This window comes from Heliangelus exortis, chromosome 9 (genome assembly GCF_036169615.1).
Source record: "Heliangelus exortis chromosome 9, bHelExo1.hap1, whole genome shotgun sequence".
Taxonomy (NCBI): Eukaryota; Metazoa; Chordata; class Aves; order Apodiformes; family Trochilidae; genus Heliangelus; species Heliangelus exortis.
The window spans coordinates 25,470,261-25,490,364 of NC_092430.1; the positions used below are offsets into that span (position 1 = coordinate 25,470,261).

Below are 20,104 nucleotides of genomic sequence, written 5' to 3' on the forward strand. Positions count from 1 at the left end.
TAGATTTGCTCTTTAATAATATATCTGTTTCATGCAAAATAGCATCATTGGTAAACCCTGGGATCAATAAGCTCTACATGTCACCAACTTTACCAGCAGAAATAGGTTGGTATGCTCAGGATTCACCCTTTTAATGAGTGCTGGAAGTGCCTGCCTTGCCCCCAGCTCCTGCCTGCAGCAGGCTCTGGGCATGGGAGCAGCTCCCAGGCAGCACTGGCAGGTGGGCACCAACAGGAGAGGGGCTCACAGCCTCCTGGGGACTGAGCTCCCAGTCTGATTTTTAGTGAAGATGGATTATTTTACCAGAAAGAGGAAAGCCCATGAGACCCCTGACAGCTACAGCAGCTCCCCAGTGGCACTGTGTGCCAGGCCTGTACCAATGTGTACAACACAGTACAAATGTAGTGTACAATACAGATGTGTACAAACAATACAACAGCCAAAACCAATTTTTAACAGTGCAATGCAGACTCTATTCCCCCTACCACTAAGTCCCCAGACATCTTCAGGTACCAACCAGCTTTATCTTTGGCTTGAATCACTGTATGGCCAAGTAGCCAAGAAACAAGTCAGCTCATTTCAGATGGACTGTAAAAATACTGCCAGATAATGCAGTAGGAATGTAGATATTTGAATAACTCCTGTCTGAGCAGAGCAGTCACATATCCCACAAGAGCAAAAGATTTTTAAAATAACTTGTTCCCAGGCAAAGGCTGCTGGCAGAGGCTGGGATGGGGAGGAGGAACATCTCACTTGAAGCATTCATGCTTGTAAGAATATTATGAACCTGTCCCTTCAGTGATAAGCCTCTGGGTTTTTTTTTTTAAAGACTTCCTTGTCTACTTTCCCACAGTGGGAAGCAGTGTGACGGTGTCAGGCAGGCCAGAGATCATAATGGGAATTGTCCCTTAATGCTGCAGGGGGTGTAATACAAGGAAGGGAGCAAATTGTGCTCCCTGAGCCAGCTCCTGGAGGCCCTGACACGTGATAAGAACAGAACTGAGCAGTCAGTATGGTGATGGTTGTCTGCACTCTGTAATTAAATGTAAGTAGTGTTAGAGCATTAGGTGTTGGCATGTCAGCAAAATACCTACATACCCAAAATGTTTAGCATGGTTTCTCATTGCTTCTGCATTTAATTACACAGAAGAAAAGGGGCTAATTAAAGGTTACTTTGCACTTTCAGCTACCACATGACTCCAGCAAATACCTGCACTCCAGCTCTCAAGGGTTTAAAGCACATCCATGATTAGGAATGAGGCATACACAGTGTTAGTGCTAACAGGTTAATGAAAATGCATACACTTAAGAACTAAACATTGATTTAAAAAGACCATATGAGAGTGTAGGTATCTGAAGCCAGTTCTATGTTACCACATTCTTTAGCTGCTGCATTTTCATTCAGAAAAAAAGGAGGGGGGGACTCCTGCTCTTAGGGGACTGTGATCTTCTCAGCTGTTTCATGCAGGAAAGTGTCTTTGGTTCTGAATGGTTCTTTTTTTCTTTCTAAGCCTATCAGTGATGAGGTTTTCCACCTGGACTCCACTGACACCTGTAGCACTTGCCAGTCAATCATAGTTCAGGAATGGCATCCCTTTTGTAGTGACAGAAGCTATATTCTATGTATTCTATCTTACTGCAACCTTGACAGTTACAAGGTATCTCTGGATTCAGCTCTGAAGCCTGGCAGAAGCTGTGTAACAAAGCTGAAGTTCTTTCATGTTTATTTCTTTCAAATAGGTCCTAAAATGTCAAGAAGCTGTTCCTCTTCTGACTTGCATAATCATCCAGGCATTGTGTGGAAAAGCTGCTCCTGCTCTCCCATCTCTATGTGCAGTGATTACAGAAGAAAAGGAAGAGAAGGGAAGGGAAAACAGAGAGATGTGTTGGGATGTCTGGGGTCCAGTGATGCCAGAGGAATCTGCAGCCCTCCATCCAGTGCAGAGACAGCTGGGACAGAGTGGGCTGCTAGTGCAGGCAGGAGGATGAAACGGGGCCACTGGGGGCAGGAGATTTGTTACTCTTCCTCCCATTCTCAGCTGACATTTCCACTTGTTCTGCTTTCTCTGCATCCCCCCCACGTCCCTTGGGTTTTCTTGTCCCTGTTAGAACTCCTCCAGTCTGCTTCACTCACTGCTCTCACCTACACAGAGCTGCCCCTCAGTGCTTGTCATTATTTACCTGTTCTCTCCGGGATGTTTCCCAGGGGCAGTACTGGATCCTCTTTGGGAAAGGATTGTTCTTCTCTCTGCCTGTCCCTACTCTTAAGGATGTATCTGCCTTGAAAATACAGGCTAGAACTTCCCAAGTGCAGTCAGTGATCTGCCAGCTTCATCTTACCTCTTTGTATGCACCAGTGCACTCGTAGTAGTCACGAGAAGGCAGACCAAGGCCGGGCTGATCAATCTATAAACACAAATAATAAATGACAAAGTGCTTAAGAACAACTTGGCAAAGCATTCTGCTGTGCTTTGGTCACTTAGAGGTCGCTGATGCTTCACTCTTGCAAATAATCTTCTAGCCAAAGGGATTTTCTCTCTCATCCTGGCCCCCTCCTGTAATTCTTTTCATTCTCCTCATGCTTTTTGTCTTCCTGTCTTCTTTTTTCTGTCACCAAACCAGGCATGCTGCAGGTAACCAGTGGGAAAACAGTGGATGTACAGACCCCAAAACCATCCCCATGGAGGCAGCTACTGCCTCTTTGGAATTCCTACATGCAATGTAGTCAAAGATCAATCCACCCACTGAGAAGGAAGATCAGACCTTTGCTCTTGTGACTGCTGCATCACTCAGGAGCAGTCCTGGTGACTCAGGACTGAAGAGTCACCAGATGTAATACTGTCTTCCTCTGGATTTTCCATTTCCAGAGGTCATCTTACATGTACACACTTCCTTAAGCAAATGTCCTCAGCCACTCTCCTGTCTGTGCCACCTGACTGCAGGCCCTGTTAGGACTTTGGCACCTGAACACCTTGTAGCTTACTCTGCTAAAATTGAAGTCACTAATGTCTGTCCTGGTTAACACTCATGTCTGTGCTTCAGGTTATTTTGCTGCATTTCCATGTTCAACAGAACAAAGCCACCCCAGACTTACATGAATGATATGTGCTGTGGAATTTTTATCATCTGTGCCCACAAAAAAATTAATAAGGACCTTTTTTCCATATCTGGAGTTCAGCTGTGCAATAGCTGTCTCAGCTGTCCAAGCAGTTCCTAAGCAAATGAAAGGTATACTCAGCCTCTATTTTTGGTAAGCAATGAAAAATGCAATAATTTAGAAATTTTAACTGTAAAATGAAATAAACACAGATTGTCTTACCATAGGAGGAATCCCAGTTAACTGTTGCTACAGGCCAGTCAGATAAGTTTGGCAATAAACTAATTAAAGGCTTTCCACCTCTGCTATCAATGGTAGCTTTTGGAAAAAATAAAATTAGTTACCACAAGATTTTAAAACACAGAAATGTTATACTGTCAAGAGGAATGGAGAATAATGAGTTGAGAAATATGTTTTTACTATCACCACAATACAAGAGCATGCTCTGTTTACATTGTGCTTTTTAATTTTAAAAAACATGTTTCAGTCATGACTGCAAACAGCATATGCAAATTCTTGTGACCATTGTGACACTGAAGAGCTATTGTGCTTTCACTCTGCAGAAAGAATAATAATAGTTTTGAGGTAAAATAATATCTCAATATTTGAATATAAATAGTTTTGAAATAATAGTTTTGAGCAGTACTAATAACAGTATAGAAACTACAAAAGCCCCATTTGGAAGCACTGCTCTTTTACAGCTCCTCATTCCAGTGGCAGCATCTAGCTCATATTCTTGAAATAAATTACATCCCTGTATTTCCAGAAGCCAGGGTGTCAGTTATTTTCCACTTCATCCCTGATAATTTCTACAAAAGATGTTAACTCCCATTTAAGAAAAAGGATTTAAGTATCTGCAGCAAACTGGTAAGGGAAGAGTAATTTAATCTCACCTAAAATACCAGAGCTAGTAAAGCAGGAGATACAATACTAACTTTACTATTGACAATCTGATCTGACTCCAGAAATGACACATTTTAGTTGTCACAAAGAATTTCTGAAAAATCATGTGCAGAAAGCAGGAGGATATAGGTCCTGCTGACCGTGGAGGTGGGACTCTGGACTGTATTTCTCTATCCCCATGCAGCACAGCCAGAGACACTTACTTTCATTTATGCAGGATCTGTACAGAGTTTTTGCCTTCTGCACTGCAGCTATATCACTATTGCTTGGTGTGTCCAGGACATCTGAAAGACACAGACAGCAAATATGGCTTAATGCCTGCTCTTCCCTGGAAAGCCCCCACGCCTGCTCAGCTCTGCCTGAGTGCCAGACACAGCAGCTCCTGGTACCTCTGTCCTCAACAGACACAAAGAAACCCAAAGGCTTGGTAATATCTTAAGCTTTGCTAGACAGCCTCATCTTATTAGGATAACATGGAAGCCAAGAAGAAACTTTGCATAGTCCACAAAGAAAAACCCCACTGACCTTTTAGCACCACCTCAAGTTCGTCCCTCAAGATGTCGAAGTTGCTGTATCGGGAGCTGGTCTCAGGGATCACATTCCTCTTCAGCCACCCCCCACAGGCATACTGGTAAAAATCACTGCAGGGCTCTGCACTCCTGTCCATGTTCTCAAGGATTCGGGCTGCTGTAGTACAAGAGAGATGAAGGCATCTTTAGAGAAAATAAATGGATGCGCTCGTTTGCTCTGCAGAGGGAAGTAATAAATACTTTTAGTTTAGAAGAGGCTCAAGCCTACCTGAATGTTCCAGAGCAAACAAAGTAACTGTCAGTGAACAACTGGGCCTTCTCTGCCCATTAAGCATCTGCTTTACCTGTTTACTGATGGGTAAATGAACCCATGTTCCTATATCCATGTGAGTGGCTGTTTGCTTTTATATAAAGTATATAAGGTTTAATTTAGCAACTTACACTTCTGTTTATTGAAATGTGGTGAAAAGAGAAATTAAAAGCGTAAGAAAAATTAGAGATTAAGTATCTGTATTTAAATAATTAAGTATGATGTAGGCTCAGCTGAATCCAGTCTCTTCCAAGAAAATAATGACTTTGTTGTACCATAGAAGTTCTTGTCAAGGAAGTTTCACTATCAATACTTTCCTGAATCTACACTGTTATTTTTAAAAACAATTCCACATTTTATTATGAAAATGGTCCTGCCTCTTGCTTGTCAAATTTGACTTTGTCAGTTGACCCTCTTGCAGTGGCTTGTCACTGACTGTGATGTAGGGTTCTGTAGTGAAATCTGATTCCTTGATGAGCTTCCCTGCTGCTGCTCATAAACCTTCTGTCATTTTTCTTTTTTGTATTCTACCTTGACTGCTCTCTCCACTAGTGCTACCATGGAGTCTCACAGAAAGGAGAGCCAGTGGTACCTCTGAATTTCCCAAGATACTGAACATGCTTCCCATTTTTCAGACATTATTTTTAGTAAATGGTAAGGCTTGTGATTTCAAATGTTCATTCCTCCCACATGGGTGAGTCAAATATTTATGGCTTTTTCTCCATCACTTTAAATATTTCCACATCTCTTCTACTGGTGGAAAGGAGAGCTGGATGGACAGGCTATAGTATTTCTATTGACTTGCCTTGTTCCCAACCCCTACCTCGTTTTTCTTGGAATCCTCAGTTGGCTTAAGAGTGTTATATTTTAGCCCAGCCTCCAATGGCTTTCAATGCTCCAGTCCTTCAAAGATGGAAAAAACCACTCCTAGCAACAAAGAGTTTAACAGCCAGGACCAGACATCAGTGCTGGCTCATTCAGGGCAGTCTGACAGCCCTGCCAAAAAGTAATGGTAGGATAGAGAAATCTTGTGACACCAAGAAAAGATGAATCTCACCCAATGTCTTGACACCTTTGCAAAAAAAAAAAAAAAAAAAAAAAAATCAAAACCTAGGAGAAACCCATCTCTTGTGTAAATCTGAGAAATGATTAACAGTCTGTAGAAGGAAACCCTGCTGTAGCTGTGGTATCAGGTTGCTGTCTTTGTAATCAGCACCCATTTCATCTTCCTTGCCCACTACTGTCACAGGAAACTCATCATCCATCAGTGTTTCTGCTGTACACTCCAGGCTAGCCAGGATTAGGTAGTCAACTTTTATCAAAACTTGACATTTAAATACTGCAGACATGAAAGAAACTGCTCAGGTATGGGAACTGTGGTCTTTCACTTCCAGCTTCATGGATTAAGTAGTCTCAAGAAAACTCTCTTCAACAGTGTAATTTGCACATCTGAACCCCAAAATAACCATTCATTATTTGGCTAATGCCATGGATATATTAAAATCAATTAAATGTGGTGCTCAGTTAAATGTGGAGCCCAGAAGCACACAGGAATTGCCCCTTCACAGGCAGTGGGAACAGTTGGGCTGGACAGAACCTGAACGAGTTATTTGTAAGTTGATACTTGGGCCCAAAGGAGCATTACAGCAAGTTCAGGGCTTTGCATACTGAGACATTTTTGCTCTGGAGATAAGAGGTGTGAGACTGATGAATATTTTCTTATTTTAATTCTAATAGAGGTTAATTCATATCTGTACAACTAGAGATAACACTCTCCAGTAGTCCTCAGTAGTGCTTTGTTGAAACAGTGCTTGAGTTTGTTCCTGTTCCCCTGTTTATTCCATTTCCTACCTGTTGCTGAATTTAGAACATGGAGCCTTATCTCAATTACTTTTAACCATTAATTTTATTGTAGCACTCTTGATTGCCAGTGGTTGCTTTAATAGCTTACAAATAAAGTCATATAGCAGTCAGTGACCTGGGGAAGATACTTAATATGCTTAGCTAGGTGAAACTGGTGCAAGAGATATCAGAGTTCCCTGTCCTCCCAAGTCTGTGTTGTCTGAGCTCAGGAAAATGAGCAGAGTATCTCAGCTTATTCAAAAAAGCTCAAGTGTACAAATGAGATGGTAACTTCATGAGCTGCACTGCAATGGGTCTGACAAACCCTGGCAGTGTTACCCTGCAGCTACTGATACTTTATCCTCTGCACAGCAATTGAATTTTCATTTCATTTTTAATTCTGGTCATATATTGGAAGCTCCTCCATTAAACCTGCTATAAATTCTGTCAGTATCTTCACTTTACTCTTTTTCAGTGGCTGGAAAATTTTGAAATTCACTGCAAAAACCAGTGACAATACTGGTCACTTCCAGTGTAAGGTGTTACCATTTCACCTAATGGCTTTTCCTACTAGTTTTTAATTAAATGGCCATATGAGTGGGGAGAAGGCCCAGAACTTCTGTCATAATTTCTACCTGAAATGCATCACACCTTGCTGGGACATCCTGGCTCAGTGAACAAATAACAATTTTAAATTCAAACTGGTCCTTCCCATCCACCCCAAATGCTTTGCAGGCAGATGCAGAGTTTGGTCCTGAGAGCTTGCCAAGGGCAGCAGATCCCACAGCACCCCACAGCAGCCTAAAGGGGGGTGCAGGGGTTCAGTGCCTTGAGGCAGTGGCTGGTTCCAGTTTGACTTCCCAGCTCACACATCTCTTTGGCTCTTGCCTGAGGTGAAGTCCCAGAGCTAAAACTCCAAAGGTTACAATTCAGTGAGAGACACTGGGAGCTTCCAGGCCCCAAAATACTTGTGTAAATACTTGGTAAGCACCAAAGTGCTGTCTTTTGCCTGGTTGTACATTTCATGTCCTCCAGGCTGGAGTGTGCAGTTTCTGCACACGTAGTAGTAATTACTCACAAGTAGGTGCTCTGTCTGCAGTGGATCTGTTTTTATGTCCTGTACAGCAGCAGCAGAATGGGGATTACAGAAAAGCTCTATGTCAATTTAGCTCATTTTCCTGCCAGTAGAAACCATTTCCACAGAATGTATGTGTAGTGTTACTCTGGCATTTACACGTTTTCAGACTGAATTCTCACCATCTCTTTAGGACTTATTCTTTCAGTGTCTGAACTTGACAATTTGTAGAATACAGAGCAGATGATAATTTGTGAATGAGATAAATGTGTGAGTAAAATAAAGCTGTATTTAATGAAAACCAAAAAGATATTATGACATTAGAACCACGTTGTACATTTCTATTTGGGGGGTGGTTCAGTCTAGATAACTTTTTTTAAGAATTTTGTTATTATCTCTGTTGGATTGAAGCAATTTATATTTTTTAAAATGCTCCTTCTTCATCCTGTTGGGTAATTTTGTACCCTGCCATTTTTCCCCATCAATGACCTTACTGTGATCCTTTCACAGTTTTACTTCTTTATTGAGGCTCTGACAATCAGTAAGAATGTTTCATTCCCTTTAACATTTGCTTGCTGTTAAATCTTTTAGTGGAAGCATACAAGAGTATAGCTGTTCTGCTTCATTCATCTATCCCCTTCTTGCTAGATTCTGTGTTACTTCTCCAAACCTTCTACTGCATTTCCTGTCAGAGTTCATCATTACGTAAAGTAGCCAAACTTAATTTTAACATCTACAAATATTTAGCTGAAAATGGGCATCTTTAGAAATTAAAATATCAAGTAAGTAACTAATTTGATTACTTTTCAAACCATATCAGGAGCTTTCATGGTGAAAAACCTTGAAGTGTAAAAGGCAGTGATGACCACCTGCAGTAAACCCTGTAAGATACTTGGTGATGACAAAATGCAGTTTGTGAGTGCTGGACCACACTGGGGCTTCACCAGTGGGTGGCTCCAGCAGGACTGAGGTGTGGGGATGACCAATATAATGATAATTCTTCCTGCACTGTTCCTGGCAGGTCTGCAAGTGTAAACCTAGCAATCAAAACCTCCTGGAAGTCTCCATGGGGTGCTGTGCACCTCACACTCCTTACTCCTGGGCTGCAATTCCATCACTTTTGCTGTCATGCACATACATTTCTCCTGCATGTTGGCTGAAAGGTTGGACCTGATGATCCTTGAGGGTCTTTCCAACCTGGCATTCTATGATTCTGTGACTGTCCAATCCTCTGTAAGAATGTTTCATTCCCTTTAACATTTGCTTGCTGTTAAATCTTTTAGTGAAAGCATACAAGAGCATAGCTGTTCTGCTTCATTCATCTATCCCCTTCTTGCATGGTAATTAATATTATAAAGATACCAGCAGCTTCCCTGGGTTTCCTACAGACATCCTGGATCTCTGGCTTCTCCTAGGGCTGTTTTTTCTCTTTGGTTCCAGAGGGATGTACAGCTGTTGTGATGTACAGAATGGACACAGGAGTGAGGAGCTATGTGATGCTTGTCAGTGGGATGTTTGCTTGGTACACTGAGAGCTCCCCGTGGGTGCTGGGCATGATCCTGCTCTCAGCTTCTGCATTAGGTTCCTTGCCACCCTCTGTGACTGGCCCAGAGGCTTTCTGAACAGTGTGGCCAAGATTTTCCACAGGGGGACAGCCAAAGAGGAGTTCCTGACAGAAAGGAACACCAAGAGACAAGTGTGTGCCACACTTGTCTGCAGTTAGATGGGAACATTGCACAGTGCTGATTTTTCATAAAATTGTAGTGAAAAAATAATTTTAAAGGTGCATATTTTCATTCTTACCTGATTTTATACAGTCTGATGTCTTGCAAACTCCATCTAAAAGAGGATACAATGGTATTCTTAATTCCTTAAAGAATATCAATATAATAAAACCTGATGTAAATATTATTTTTATTGACAGTCACTTAGGAATTGCATTTAATTGCAGTGTACAGTAAGATAAAGATGTAGGGACCTTACAGTCATTCAGTGACTATTTATAGGATCAGGCTCTAAAAATAACATCATCTACATCCCTTTAGGGTCATTCAGTGCCAGTGACTCAAAATTTTATGGGCAAAATATTATTTTTATAACAAAGAAGAAATTTGGAGAAAAATAGCCCATGGACTGAAGGCAGCTGCAAAGTCAGTTTGGATTTAGCAATACCCTTCCATGGCAAGATTTTGGGGGAATTAACTGAGCATTCTGAGACATTCACATTGACATCTCCTGAAAAAAAATGCAAGGCTCAGGAACAGGAAAATGGTTCATTTTGAGACTTTGGGAATAAAACATTTTTCAGTTTTCGTTTCATAGTAGCATTTTTCCATACCATAATGGAACTAGACTGCAACAGAAAGCAGAAACAAAATTGTAAAGTACTTTAAAATGAAACAAAGCATTTAATTTCCAGTGTAAGGAAACATTCTAACTTGACCCCAAATTGAAATTCTGGCTCCCCTGTATTATCTTTTCCAAAAATTATCAGGATATTTACCCCTGACCTGACTTATTTTTGAGCATTTTGGTATGGCTGCTGAATCAGGTTGTGTGACTCCACACACTGAGTCCTCACTGCACCAGGCTGGAAAAGGGAAAACCAGGGATTTCCTCCTGCACAGGACTATGGAAGCAGCTCTGTAGTTTGGCTGCTCAGCAGTGTTGTGTTGTGTGGAGTTTCTGCTTACTGAAGCATTCATTACAAACAGCAGCATTGCTGAGGCAGAACAAGCAGATGTTTTGTGTTTACTACAACTTTGTGTGAACAAATGAATGAGTCCTTGATGGGCAAAGGGAGTTTTGTAACAGTGTCCAGCAGTAGTAAGTGTGGCTGCAGCTTTACATTTCAGAGAACTGTGTCATCCTGTCTGGGGAGGTACATGTGAAATACAGTTAGGAAATAGTAGCTGGTAATCCTCTAATTTTATTCACTGAGTAAGGTACAATTTTCTATTATTGGGCAAATAATTCTGAGCTGACCTCACTGTTTTGTTTTCTTAATGTTTATGTAGCACAGCAATATGAACACAGTCTTTCCTAATACAACATTTTAATACAGTGCAACTTGAGGGGTTTTTTAGCTCTGTACTAACAACTGCATTCAATTCATTAAAGCATTTTTTCCTAATTTAAGATACTTTTATATTCACACGTATTCACACATTCAGAGTCAGCTCGGGTGTACTCACCATCATATGTTGCATACAGAATGATCATGGTGATGGCTACAATGGCCAGCAGAACCACCACAACAGCCAGCCCTATTTCCAGGCCACTCCATCTCAGTTTTTTCTTTGGTTTTGGAGTATTCATTTCAGTTATATCCATCTGGCTTTCTGACTTGCCCATAACCCAGCGTCTGCAAAGGAGAAGGGAAAGATCACTGGAAGGCTTACACTGAGCCACTGGTCCTGAAGCTGGCTCCTCAATTGCCTAGTAGCAAAGATATTTTCTGGGTCAGTTTTCAAATTATTTGTATCACCACTGCTACTAGAATGGCATTCATGGGATTAAAATTCTCTACTTCTTACACACACACCCACCCACCCACCCAAGTACCTACCATGTGCCAATTGTCATTTATGGAGAAGAGAAGAGAGGTCTTCCTTCAAGTGAAGGGGCAATCGAATAGAAAAGGGAGGCAAATAAAGCAAAACCTCTTTCTAAAACGTACCAGTGTGGTTTAATCTTGGGTGATGGCACAGGAGCTCACAAGCAAAAAGCAAGACTCCCTGCCTGAGTAAACATTAACTTAATCTACCAATTACTTATCTAATGCCAAAGGTCAAAATATGCCATTGTGCTTCGCTGTCATTTCTTAGAACATTATGTAAGCAATTCTTGTCTACAGCTTTATGGCTGCCTCTAAAAATAGAAAAAAAGTATTTCAGGCTCTGCTGGGAGCCTGTCAAATTCACACTGAAGACAGAAAGTCTTCACAGTAATTTTTTTAAGAAGTGCAACCGAGTACTGTAAGGTTAGAACACTGTAAACTGGAAGTGAGTACAACACCTACGTGTGGAATTGGTGGGAGTGTGAATGGACTCACAGTCACTCATGGAATGTGTATGCACGAGGAGATTTTAAAATCTAAGCTGGCCTTTCTGCTGTGCCTCTGGGACAACCTGCACGCCTCTTGCAGTGCTGCTCTCCTACATCTGTCCCACTCACTTTAGGACCAGACTCCCCTCTGCTGACAGGGATTCAACTTCCTCTACATCAGCAGTGTGTTTCTCAGCATCCCACAATTAAAACTTGTCACCTTCTATTCCCAGCATTTCCTGGGGTCTTTACATCCACAGGTGGAGTACACACCCTTTCCATTCAGTGGGGAGGAATACAAGAGTTCCATTGGGATAACCACTGGGAACACCTACAGTCACCAGACCCCTCCCTTGAAAGACAAGCAGAGGTGCAGGTTGGGGCATTCAGCTCTTCTTCTGTTCATCAAACCCTTTCCCCCTACTCTCTGCAGGTTGGTGCAAAAGCAGTGAGGGAACCCTTCTCAGTTTCTGCATCCACTCAAGTCTAAGACTTGAACATAATTATTTAAAACTGGTTTAACAGCATTGCTGGCTTGTGTTCATCTTTGTCTCCTCAAGCTGCTACAATCTCCCAGATACCCAGTCTTTGCTCTTCCTCTTGACCTTTCTTTCCTTGGTGTCCACCTCAGCTAGAACACTGGAGTGTTCTGATGCAAAAACATGTCACTAAAGTGTGTATGGTAATTAATATTATAAAGATACCAAATAACTCACTATTATGGACCTAAGTGAAGAGAGATTTTGTGTTCCATGTGTTTACCTCTCTCAGTGAATCCTTGGACACTATCACAGTAACACTTTTTCTAAATGAACCAGAGAAGATTTATTTCAGTGTCTCATTTCCCTTTTGTCACTCCTCCTTGGACACGAGAGGTGTGGAGTGACTGGCAGGCTCAGGAGCCTGCAGCCCTGCAAGGTCTGCTCAGCCTGTCTTTCCTAACCCAAAAGGACTGTTACAACTGCTTTCTTTTTCTTCATGAGCCACTCTTTTTCCCTGAAGATTAGGTTTTGGGTAAAATCAGCAAGTGGCTCTAAGACACAAGACTGAAATCCCACAGAACCATGTAAAGGTTCAAGCTATGGAGAGACATCGGCCCTGCATTAAGTGAAATATAAATTCATAGATAAGAGGAAAGCAAATTAACCTTTATACTCATCTCATTTCCAATCATATTAAGCAGCGAAAACTGTTATTTGTATTGACCAAACACTGACCGGTCCCCAGTATCCTCTGACTACTTGGAGCCTAATTTACGAGCTGATGCTTATCTTCTGACTCTGGTGGTGCCTGTAGAGCACTGCAAACACAGTTCGTTAGCAACACTGTGCCTTTCATGAGCATTTCTGTTCCTTACAGTCAGCTAAGTTTTTCCCAGTGAGCTCATCTTTCTGTTCCTGCAGGACTGTTCTTCATGTTTAGAGGCATTTACTAATTTTTACTTCTGGCGATTTAGAGACGTTACCCTCTCTGCATTAATGAACATCAGGTAAAAGCGGCTTTAAATGCTAATTGCAGGCACAGCAGAAGTGTACGAATAATTGAAGCATATACAAGCCTAAATAGTACAGTTTCACGTTTTTCCGATTGCTTCTGCTATCCCCTACTCTGCCTCCTTAACCTTGAATAGAGCAAACAGCTGGAATTACTGTGCCTGGTCCTGCTCTGGGTGGCACAGGGAGTTAACGCATTGGCTTTTGACTCGGGGATGTCACGGGTAAAAATCGACTCGTGGCTTCCTTGATTCTCGGTGTGGTCTCTACAGAAAACGCGGCACATCACAAGAATATTTTTGTTTTCTTTTGTTCCCACTAACTTGGGTAGCGTTGTCTGTGCAGAGGAGCTGCCCCCAGACACGCCAGGAGCAAGGGCACAACCGCTAAAGACGAACAACAAGTGCCGCGGAGCATCCCGCCCGTCAGACCCGGCTCCGGGCTGCCGCCTCTGGCCCCGGACCGGTGCCGAACCGGCCCCGGACGGGCTCTGGGGAGGCGCCGCTGTCCGGGGCCGCCCTGGGCGGGGAGGGGCCGCGGTCCGGGGCCGCAGCTGCCGAGCGCCGGGCGGTTCAGCGCTGCCGAGGTCGGGGCGTCCCGGGGCTTTGCTGGAGGGGGCGAGACCCACGGCCCGGTCCGGAGCCCCGAGACCCAAGTTGCCGGTGCCCGGAGCGGGCAGGCTGGGGCGGTCAGATCCCGGCAGGGCGGCCAGGGCAGGAAAATCGCGCCGGGACCCCTCCGTCCGTCTGTCCGTCCGTCCGTCCGTCCCGCCGCCGTGCCCGCCTCGCTCCCCCGCCGGCCCCTCGCCCCGTACTCACCGGCTGCCGCTCGGAGGGGTCCGGCCCCGGGGCCGTCACACACATCCCCGGCCGGCGCCGGGCGGAGGCGGCGCGGGGTGCCCGGAGCCGGCGGGGCAGCGGCCGGGGAGCCGGGGCAGGCGGCGGGCAGGCTAGGCGGGCGGGGAGCCGGACCGGCACCGGCGGGGCTCAGCGCCCGGCCCGCCCGCGGGGAGACGGCATGGCCGGGACATCAAAGCCCGGGGCGCTCCCCGCTCCGGCCGCTGCCGCCGCAGAGCAAAGCTGCCGGCGATCAAAGGAGCCCTTGTCTGCGGGCTGCCGGACGAGCAGTTCTCCGGGTGACCTGAAGGCTTCTTCCTCTTGGCGATCATAAAAATGTGATGGGGCAGGAAACAAACAAACAAGCTCCCCCCCGCCCCGGCAGCCACAAACCGCGCTCTTCACCTCGCAAAGCTTCCCCGAAAGCTTAGGTAGAGGGGAGGAGGGAAGGAGCTGCCGCCTGGAGCCAGGCGGGGCAGCTGAGCGTGATGTCCGATGGAGCAGCAAGGACCGCGGGCTGGGAGCCACCTCAGCCCGGCCGGGGGTTGGGAGGCAGCGGGGCCGGGGGCAGAGCGAGAGCCGGGCTGCGGGGCGAGAGCAGCCCGCACCTTCCCGCCCGCCCCGGCTCCTCATCTCTTTCCAGTCGGTTCAAGAGAAAGGAAAGAGATGATGCGGGGGGAAGGTGAGCGGCTGCATTCTGCGCTGCTCGGTGCCTGCTTCTCATGCAGCCTCCTCGCCTTTGTCACATGAATGCAGGCACGTACCCTCGGCAGGAGCTTGCATCCTCGTTCACTGAGTGGTTTCTTCTCAGGAGGGAGACAGCTGTGACTTCTCGCACGGAGGGGCAGCTCTGAGCTATGTCATGAGATTGCCCAGCCAACCAAATATCAAAAGATACTTGTTTCATCCTTATTAAGTTTTGGGTTTATTAAGTTTTCATTTTTGCTAATCAGCAAACGTGTGAAGAAGAAGGAGTATGAGCTGCTGTTACTCCTCTTGCTCAAAGCGGGTATCATGCTCACTTTTGCTGCCTTCCTAAAGCACCTTCAGGACCTCTCAGGCAGAGATGCCAGCTGAAATGTCTGAAATCTTTCCTTACTGATACAAAAATATCTTCTGCTTGAGGGGGGCAACCTTCCTCCTTTCTAAGAAAGGTGGGAACTGAATGCTGACTTCTTATGGAACTGCACAGCAAATGATCCACAGAGCAGATGCAGTGAGGAAGGGAGACTGATAAGATTTTAACTGAGCATTAGCTGTAAAAATGAAGCACTTTTTGCAAAATGAGCTTCTGAAGAAGAAATAAGGTTTTATTAATTGAAGAGGCACTAGAAGTACTAAAATTGGGCAGAAAAACATTTCAGAAAGTCTAGAGAACAAAAATACTGCATTTTCTTACAGGTAGGAGTGGGGAACATGCTGATTATATAATTTCCAGAATTAGTGTTCAAATATCAGTGTTCCTTCTCAGCCTTTCCTGCATTCATTCTTGCAGAGTCCCATCCCTGTTACTAGATCAAGCCATCCACTCCTGCAGGTCAGTCCTGACAGTACCTGGTGCCTTAAAAACATCTCCACAAACACAACAGACAGACCCAAGCAAAGTAAGATCAGAATGATCATTAAAAATACATGAGATTTTGTAAATAGATGCCTCTTGTGCAGCCCTTAACTACAACAAAGCTTGAAAAGCAGAGGGTGTCTGAACCAAAATGGCCAAAAAAAAAGAAAAAAAGGACTTGTTTCAAAAGCTGTAAGTGAACCAAGAAGGTGTAGTTGCCTGATTCACTTCCAAAAAAGAGAAAAGGGAGAAACTTGAAATCTGTAGGTAGTCCAAAGAGGACTAACATAGCTGTGGTAGACAGTGTGAGGGTTTCCACTCTTGTAGAACCTCTTGCCTGGGGTTAGACATCTGTATGTCTGCAGTCTGCAGGAGGTGTGATTGGGGTGTCAGATGCTGAGGTACCTGTTGGGTTTTTAGTTAGGGAAAACTCCCTGTGAGTCAATAGTGTCACATCCTGCCTGACAGTAAGCACAGCCCTGAGTGCTGCCAGGACACCTGGGGGGAGAAGCAGGGGTTGTAGCAACACCACCCCCAGACACCCCTGGGCAGCACAGGGGGATGGCTCTCCTCTGCCCACTGTCTCCTCACCCAGGAGGGGTGACAGGGACACTCTGTGTCCTTCCCCAGCGTGTCTCAGCTGAACAGAGGGCTTGCTCTACGTGCTGTACATGTGCAGTTCCTTCTTCCACTGACTTCAGGCTCTGCATATGAGCTGTTGCTATAAATTCCTAGGAATATGGTCATTTTTCTAGCCTCTAACTCCAGGGATAATAAGAGACCTCTAGCTTCACTCTATTAAGGGAAATGCCCTAAGGTGCACACGCAATGCCAAGGTGAACCAAAACCAGATGACAGCTTGTACTGCTTGGTGTTAAATGCCAGGTATTTGCTCTCCCCTTACTCACCTTCATCCTTCTAGTACTGTGATTTTACAAAGCTGAAATAAGAAACAAAAAGGCAAACCAACAACAGCAGTGTCACCCCAGAATTGGAAAAAAAATAATGAAACCCTCACATTTAGGGATTAGAATGCTCTGTCCTTTTAACCTTCCTGGGTTGTCCAATGCTCAGCTAATCTTCCTGCTTTCTGAGAGAAAGACTGGGATTAAGAGTTTGCAGGTTTATCCTTTAGGGGTAAGTTTAATGGGAACTGGCAGTACTGCTGGTAGTTCTCTGAACTTCTGATGGACAACCACCAGGCTGAAACAAATACATGGAAAATTTGTAGAGCCAAGTCAGAAAGACAGCATGTGATTTAGAGTCAGATATTGGGAAAAAAAAGAGCTAATGAAAGCACATACTAGACCAGTGTCCTTGAAAAGTAAAGGTTTCTGCTCAATACTAATTTGGGAGGAGATAATTACTATCTAAAAAATCAGTGGCTGGGGAAGTATGCTTCTGCAGAAGCTGTGCCCACAGGTAGTTGAGAACAACGTGACAAAATGGATGCACTCTCCAGCCTTCAGAAAAACAAACTGCTTCACAATAGCTCAGCTCGAACTCTTCACCAAGTGAAGAAAAGCCAACAACACATTCAATATTGTTTCCTCTAGTTGGTCCAAACTTACAACAGTAAGACCTTATTCTCAATGTGACCTCTGGATGACATTTAGGAAATTAGGGCTCATTTATATTACTATGCAAACCCGTCGATGATACTTGCATTTCCTTTCGGGAAAGCTCACTTTCCCAAAGTAACAGAGTCAACCTCCATGAAATAAACAGCTGCCAGCATTGATGCTGCCTGTGTGATTCTGACAACCCACCTTAACCCTGCACATCTCCCCATCCAGTCCTCTGTCAAAGGCAGAAGAAGATGGAGTATCTCCTGCCTTCCCTCCTTGGCCCTGGGGCATCTTCAGTGCAGTTGAATGGTAAAGTCGAACACAGAGTGTTTACTCATTTGTTCTTTTCTTAGCAGGTTTGTAACATATCCAAGTCTGGGTAATTTCCCATTCAGGAAAGTAAACAGCCTAGGTCTCAAAATATTTGCTTCAGTGCCTAAATTATTCAGGTCTAATTGTATTGTGTTACCAAGCTTTGTTAGTTGACAGGCTACATAGTGTGGCTGATTTGCAGGTGTTTGCAAGCCTGATAAAGTGCTTGGCTGAAAAGCTGCGTTGTTGTGGTTTGGTTTTTTCTTTTCTTTTGGCTGCTTTTGAGCGTGCCACACACAGTGTTTGCAGTAACAGAGGTTAACAGGCTTTGGGGGACCGGGATTTCTCTGTGGGGAAAATGGTGAGTGGGTTTTGTGGGAGAAACCAGGTAAAAACTGAAGTGAGGTAAACCTGCATGTGATGTATGCACAGAGCAGATGCTATGAATAATGTAAACACAGAAGGAAAAATTAAGAGACAGAATTTGGGTGAATTAACTGCCAGGTTCCCTGCACAGGGTGAACATGGCTACACGGAGCTCAGTCACACTGTTCTGGTTATCTGAAAAACCACGGCGTAAAAAAAAAAAAAAAAAAAAAAAAGAGCAAGAGCACAGAGAGGCCTTTACTCCAGCAACAACTGCACAGAAACTACCAGGGACATGAGAACCATCAGGAGTTCCCCAGCAGCTCTTTGCCCCTGGAGCAGCTCCCGCCCGCGCTGCCCATGGCCTCACCTCAGGCGGCCCTGGGCCCGCACTCACTCAGGAGCAGCGGTTCCGGTACCGGAGCTCCCAGCTCTCCCTCACCCCGGGCACCTCCCGCCGCCCTGCCCCGCCGGGACTTTGCCGCCAGACCCAGCGCAGCCCTGAGGGGAACGGCCCTCGATCGGCTCCGCCGGACCTGAGGCGCCAGGCGGGCCCAGGGCGGGAGGGGTTGTGCTGGGTGTCGGTTCTGTCCGTTTGGAGGAGGGCAGGACCCGTGAGGGGGCCAGGAGCCCCGTGAGGGGGCGAGGGATCCCCGTGAAGGGGCTCGGGTCCCCGTGAGGGGCTCGGGGCTGCGGTTCCTCTCAGCGCTGCCTCAGGGAGCCCGCCCAGGGGGGGCTGTGGTGCCTCAGCAGCCATGGCGGCCTTCAGTGAGACCCTGGGCCACGCAGCTCCACCCGCGCTTTTTTCCACAGCCAAGTTCACGCTCAGAGGTATGTATTTCTCTTCCAGAGAAGTCATCTGTTTCTGTAATCTCAGAAGTCTAAACTTCCCTTGGGTTTTGTTAGCATTGTCATGATTTTTCTTGTCCTTAGGCCTTGGGGTGAGCAGTGCGCCATTTGCCTTCACTGCAGAGCTGGGTGTTGCCAGAGAGAATTTTGGTAGGATGTGGAGCAACACGGGAGGGAAGGGCAGGTCAGATGGTGGTGTGGGATGTGTTTTGAGGTTGCTTTTTTACAGGAAATGCCAGGGAGTCCGAAGCAGTTACCAAAGAGCAAACCGTGGGCTGGGAGATCTGTGGGGACCACAAATGTGGAGGATATTTTGATCTTGAGAAGCGCGTGCGCTGCGTTTCTCCTGGCTGGATGACTGCAGCTAGAGCCTACTAAATAATGAGGTTAATGACAATAATTCATTGTACTGCGGCACCATTTTAAGCATGAAATCTGGTATGTTTGCACAGGAAAATTGAAGTTACCAGGGAACTAAATGAGCAGATGACTCAGCTGTCCAGGCATTGTTATTTGATGAATTTCATTCTGCTCTGCACAGGACTTAAGGCTGGAAGCCATGGAGTGAGCTTCTGGTAGAGCCTATCCTGTTGTTGACAGAGGGCAGGTGAATTTGAGCAGATTTGTAGAAATAATTACTTCTACTGAAATCCAAAAGAGTTGGGTTCCTCCAAGGTTCAAACGATGTGTGTTGAATAGTCCCAACAGGCACTGATACTTGTGTAAAACTGAATACAATGAGAAAAACTCAGTCCATCAGAGTGCTTGTCCTGCCTCTGGTGTTTTGTGTTTCTGACCTCTCCATCATGAGACCAAGGGCAGAGCAGTTATCATGTGGTAATGCAGTAACCAGGCACTGTACATCTCAATTCTCAGTATTGGGGAAAAATAGTGAGTGGAAAAAAAAGATCTGTTTATTGTTTCAGAATTCTCACTATTCAATTCTCAGGCTCAGAATCTAGTTGTTTTCTGGAGCTTCTGGAGGCAGCAGGCTTTGGCTACTTTAAATTGAAAACATGCAACCTCAGTCAACTTTTTACTTAAAAAATTCAAATTTCTAACTGCATTCCAATGAAATGCAGTTTACAAAAATAGCATCTAGTGACAATGCTAATTCATGGGGTAATGATAGGAGGAACAAGTTCTCAATTTGCTCTCAGAAGAGTTGCTCTCATGAGTTGCCTCTGCAAGGTCTACTTTTCTTCTAGTGTCAGAGTTGTCTGGGTGTGTTTGGAGACAACATCTTGCTGAGTTCATGGAGCCACAGCAACTCTTTGCCTTTTATGTCTTTACTTCATACACACAATTCTGAGCA

At 44.9% G+C, this 20,104-nt stretch overlaps 1 protein-coding gene across 6 annotated transcripts in view; it reads right to left on the bottom strand.

The window, feature by feature from the left end:
• MME (membrane metalloendopeptidase) overlaps window positions 1–14,957 on the bottom strand; it is a 34,891-nt gene extending 19,934 nt beyond the window's left edge. Inside the window, exons 1-8 of one of the 6 annotated variants that reach the window (XM_071752880.1) lie at window positions 14,898–14,955; window positions 10,952–11,121; window positions 9,561–9,596; window positions 4,526–4,687; window positions 4,204–4,284; window positions 3,320–3,415; window positions 3,095–3,213; window positions 2,341–2,406 (exon numbers count right to left, since the gene is read on the bottom strand). In XM_071752880.1, the coding sequence (XP_071608981.1) occupies window positions 2,341–2,406; window positions 3,095–3,213; window positions 3,320–3,415; window positions 4,204–4,284; window positions 4,526–4,687; window positions 9,561–9,596; window positions 10,952–11,111 (720 nt within the window). In that variant the 5' untranslated portion in view covers window positions 11,112–11,121; window positions 14,898–14,955. Of the gene's footprint in view, window positions 1–2,340; window positions 2,407–3,094; window positions 3,214–3,319; window positions 3,416–4,203; window positions 4,285–4,525; window positions 4,688–9,560; window positions 9,597–10,951; window positions 11,122–11,325; window positions 11,519–14,115; window positions 14,509–14,538; window positions 14,563–14,897 lie in introns of those variants that run through there. The other 5 variants (XM_071752885.1, XM_071752883.1, XM_071752884.1 and 2 more) reach the window with 5 other exon arrangements.
• Window positions 14,958–20,104: the final 5,147 nt, after the last annotated feature.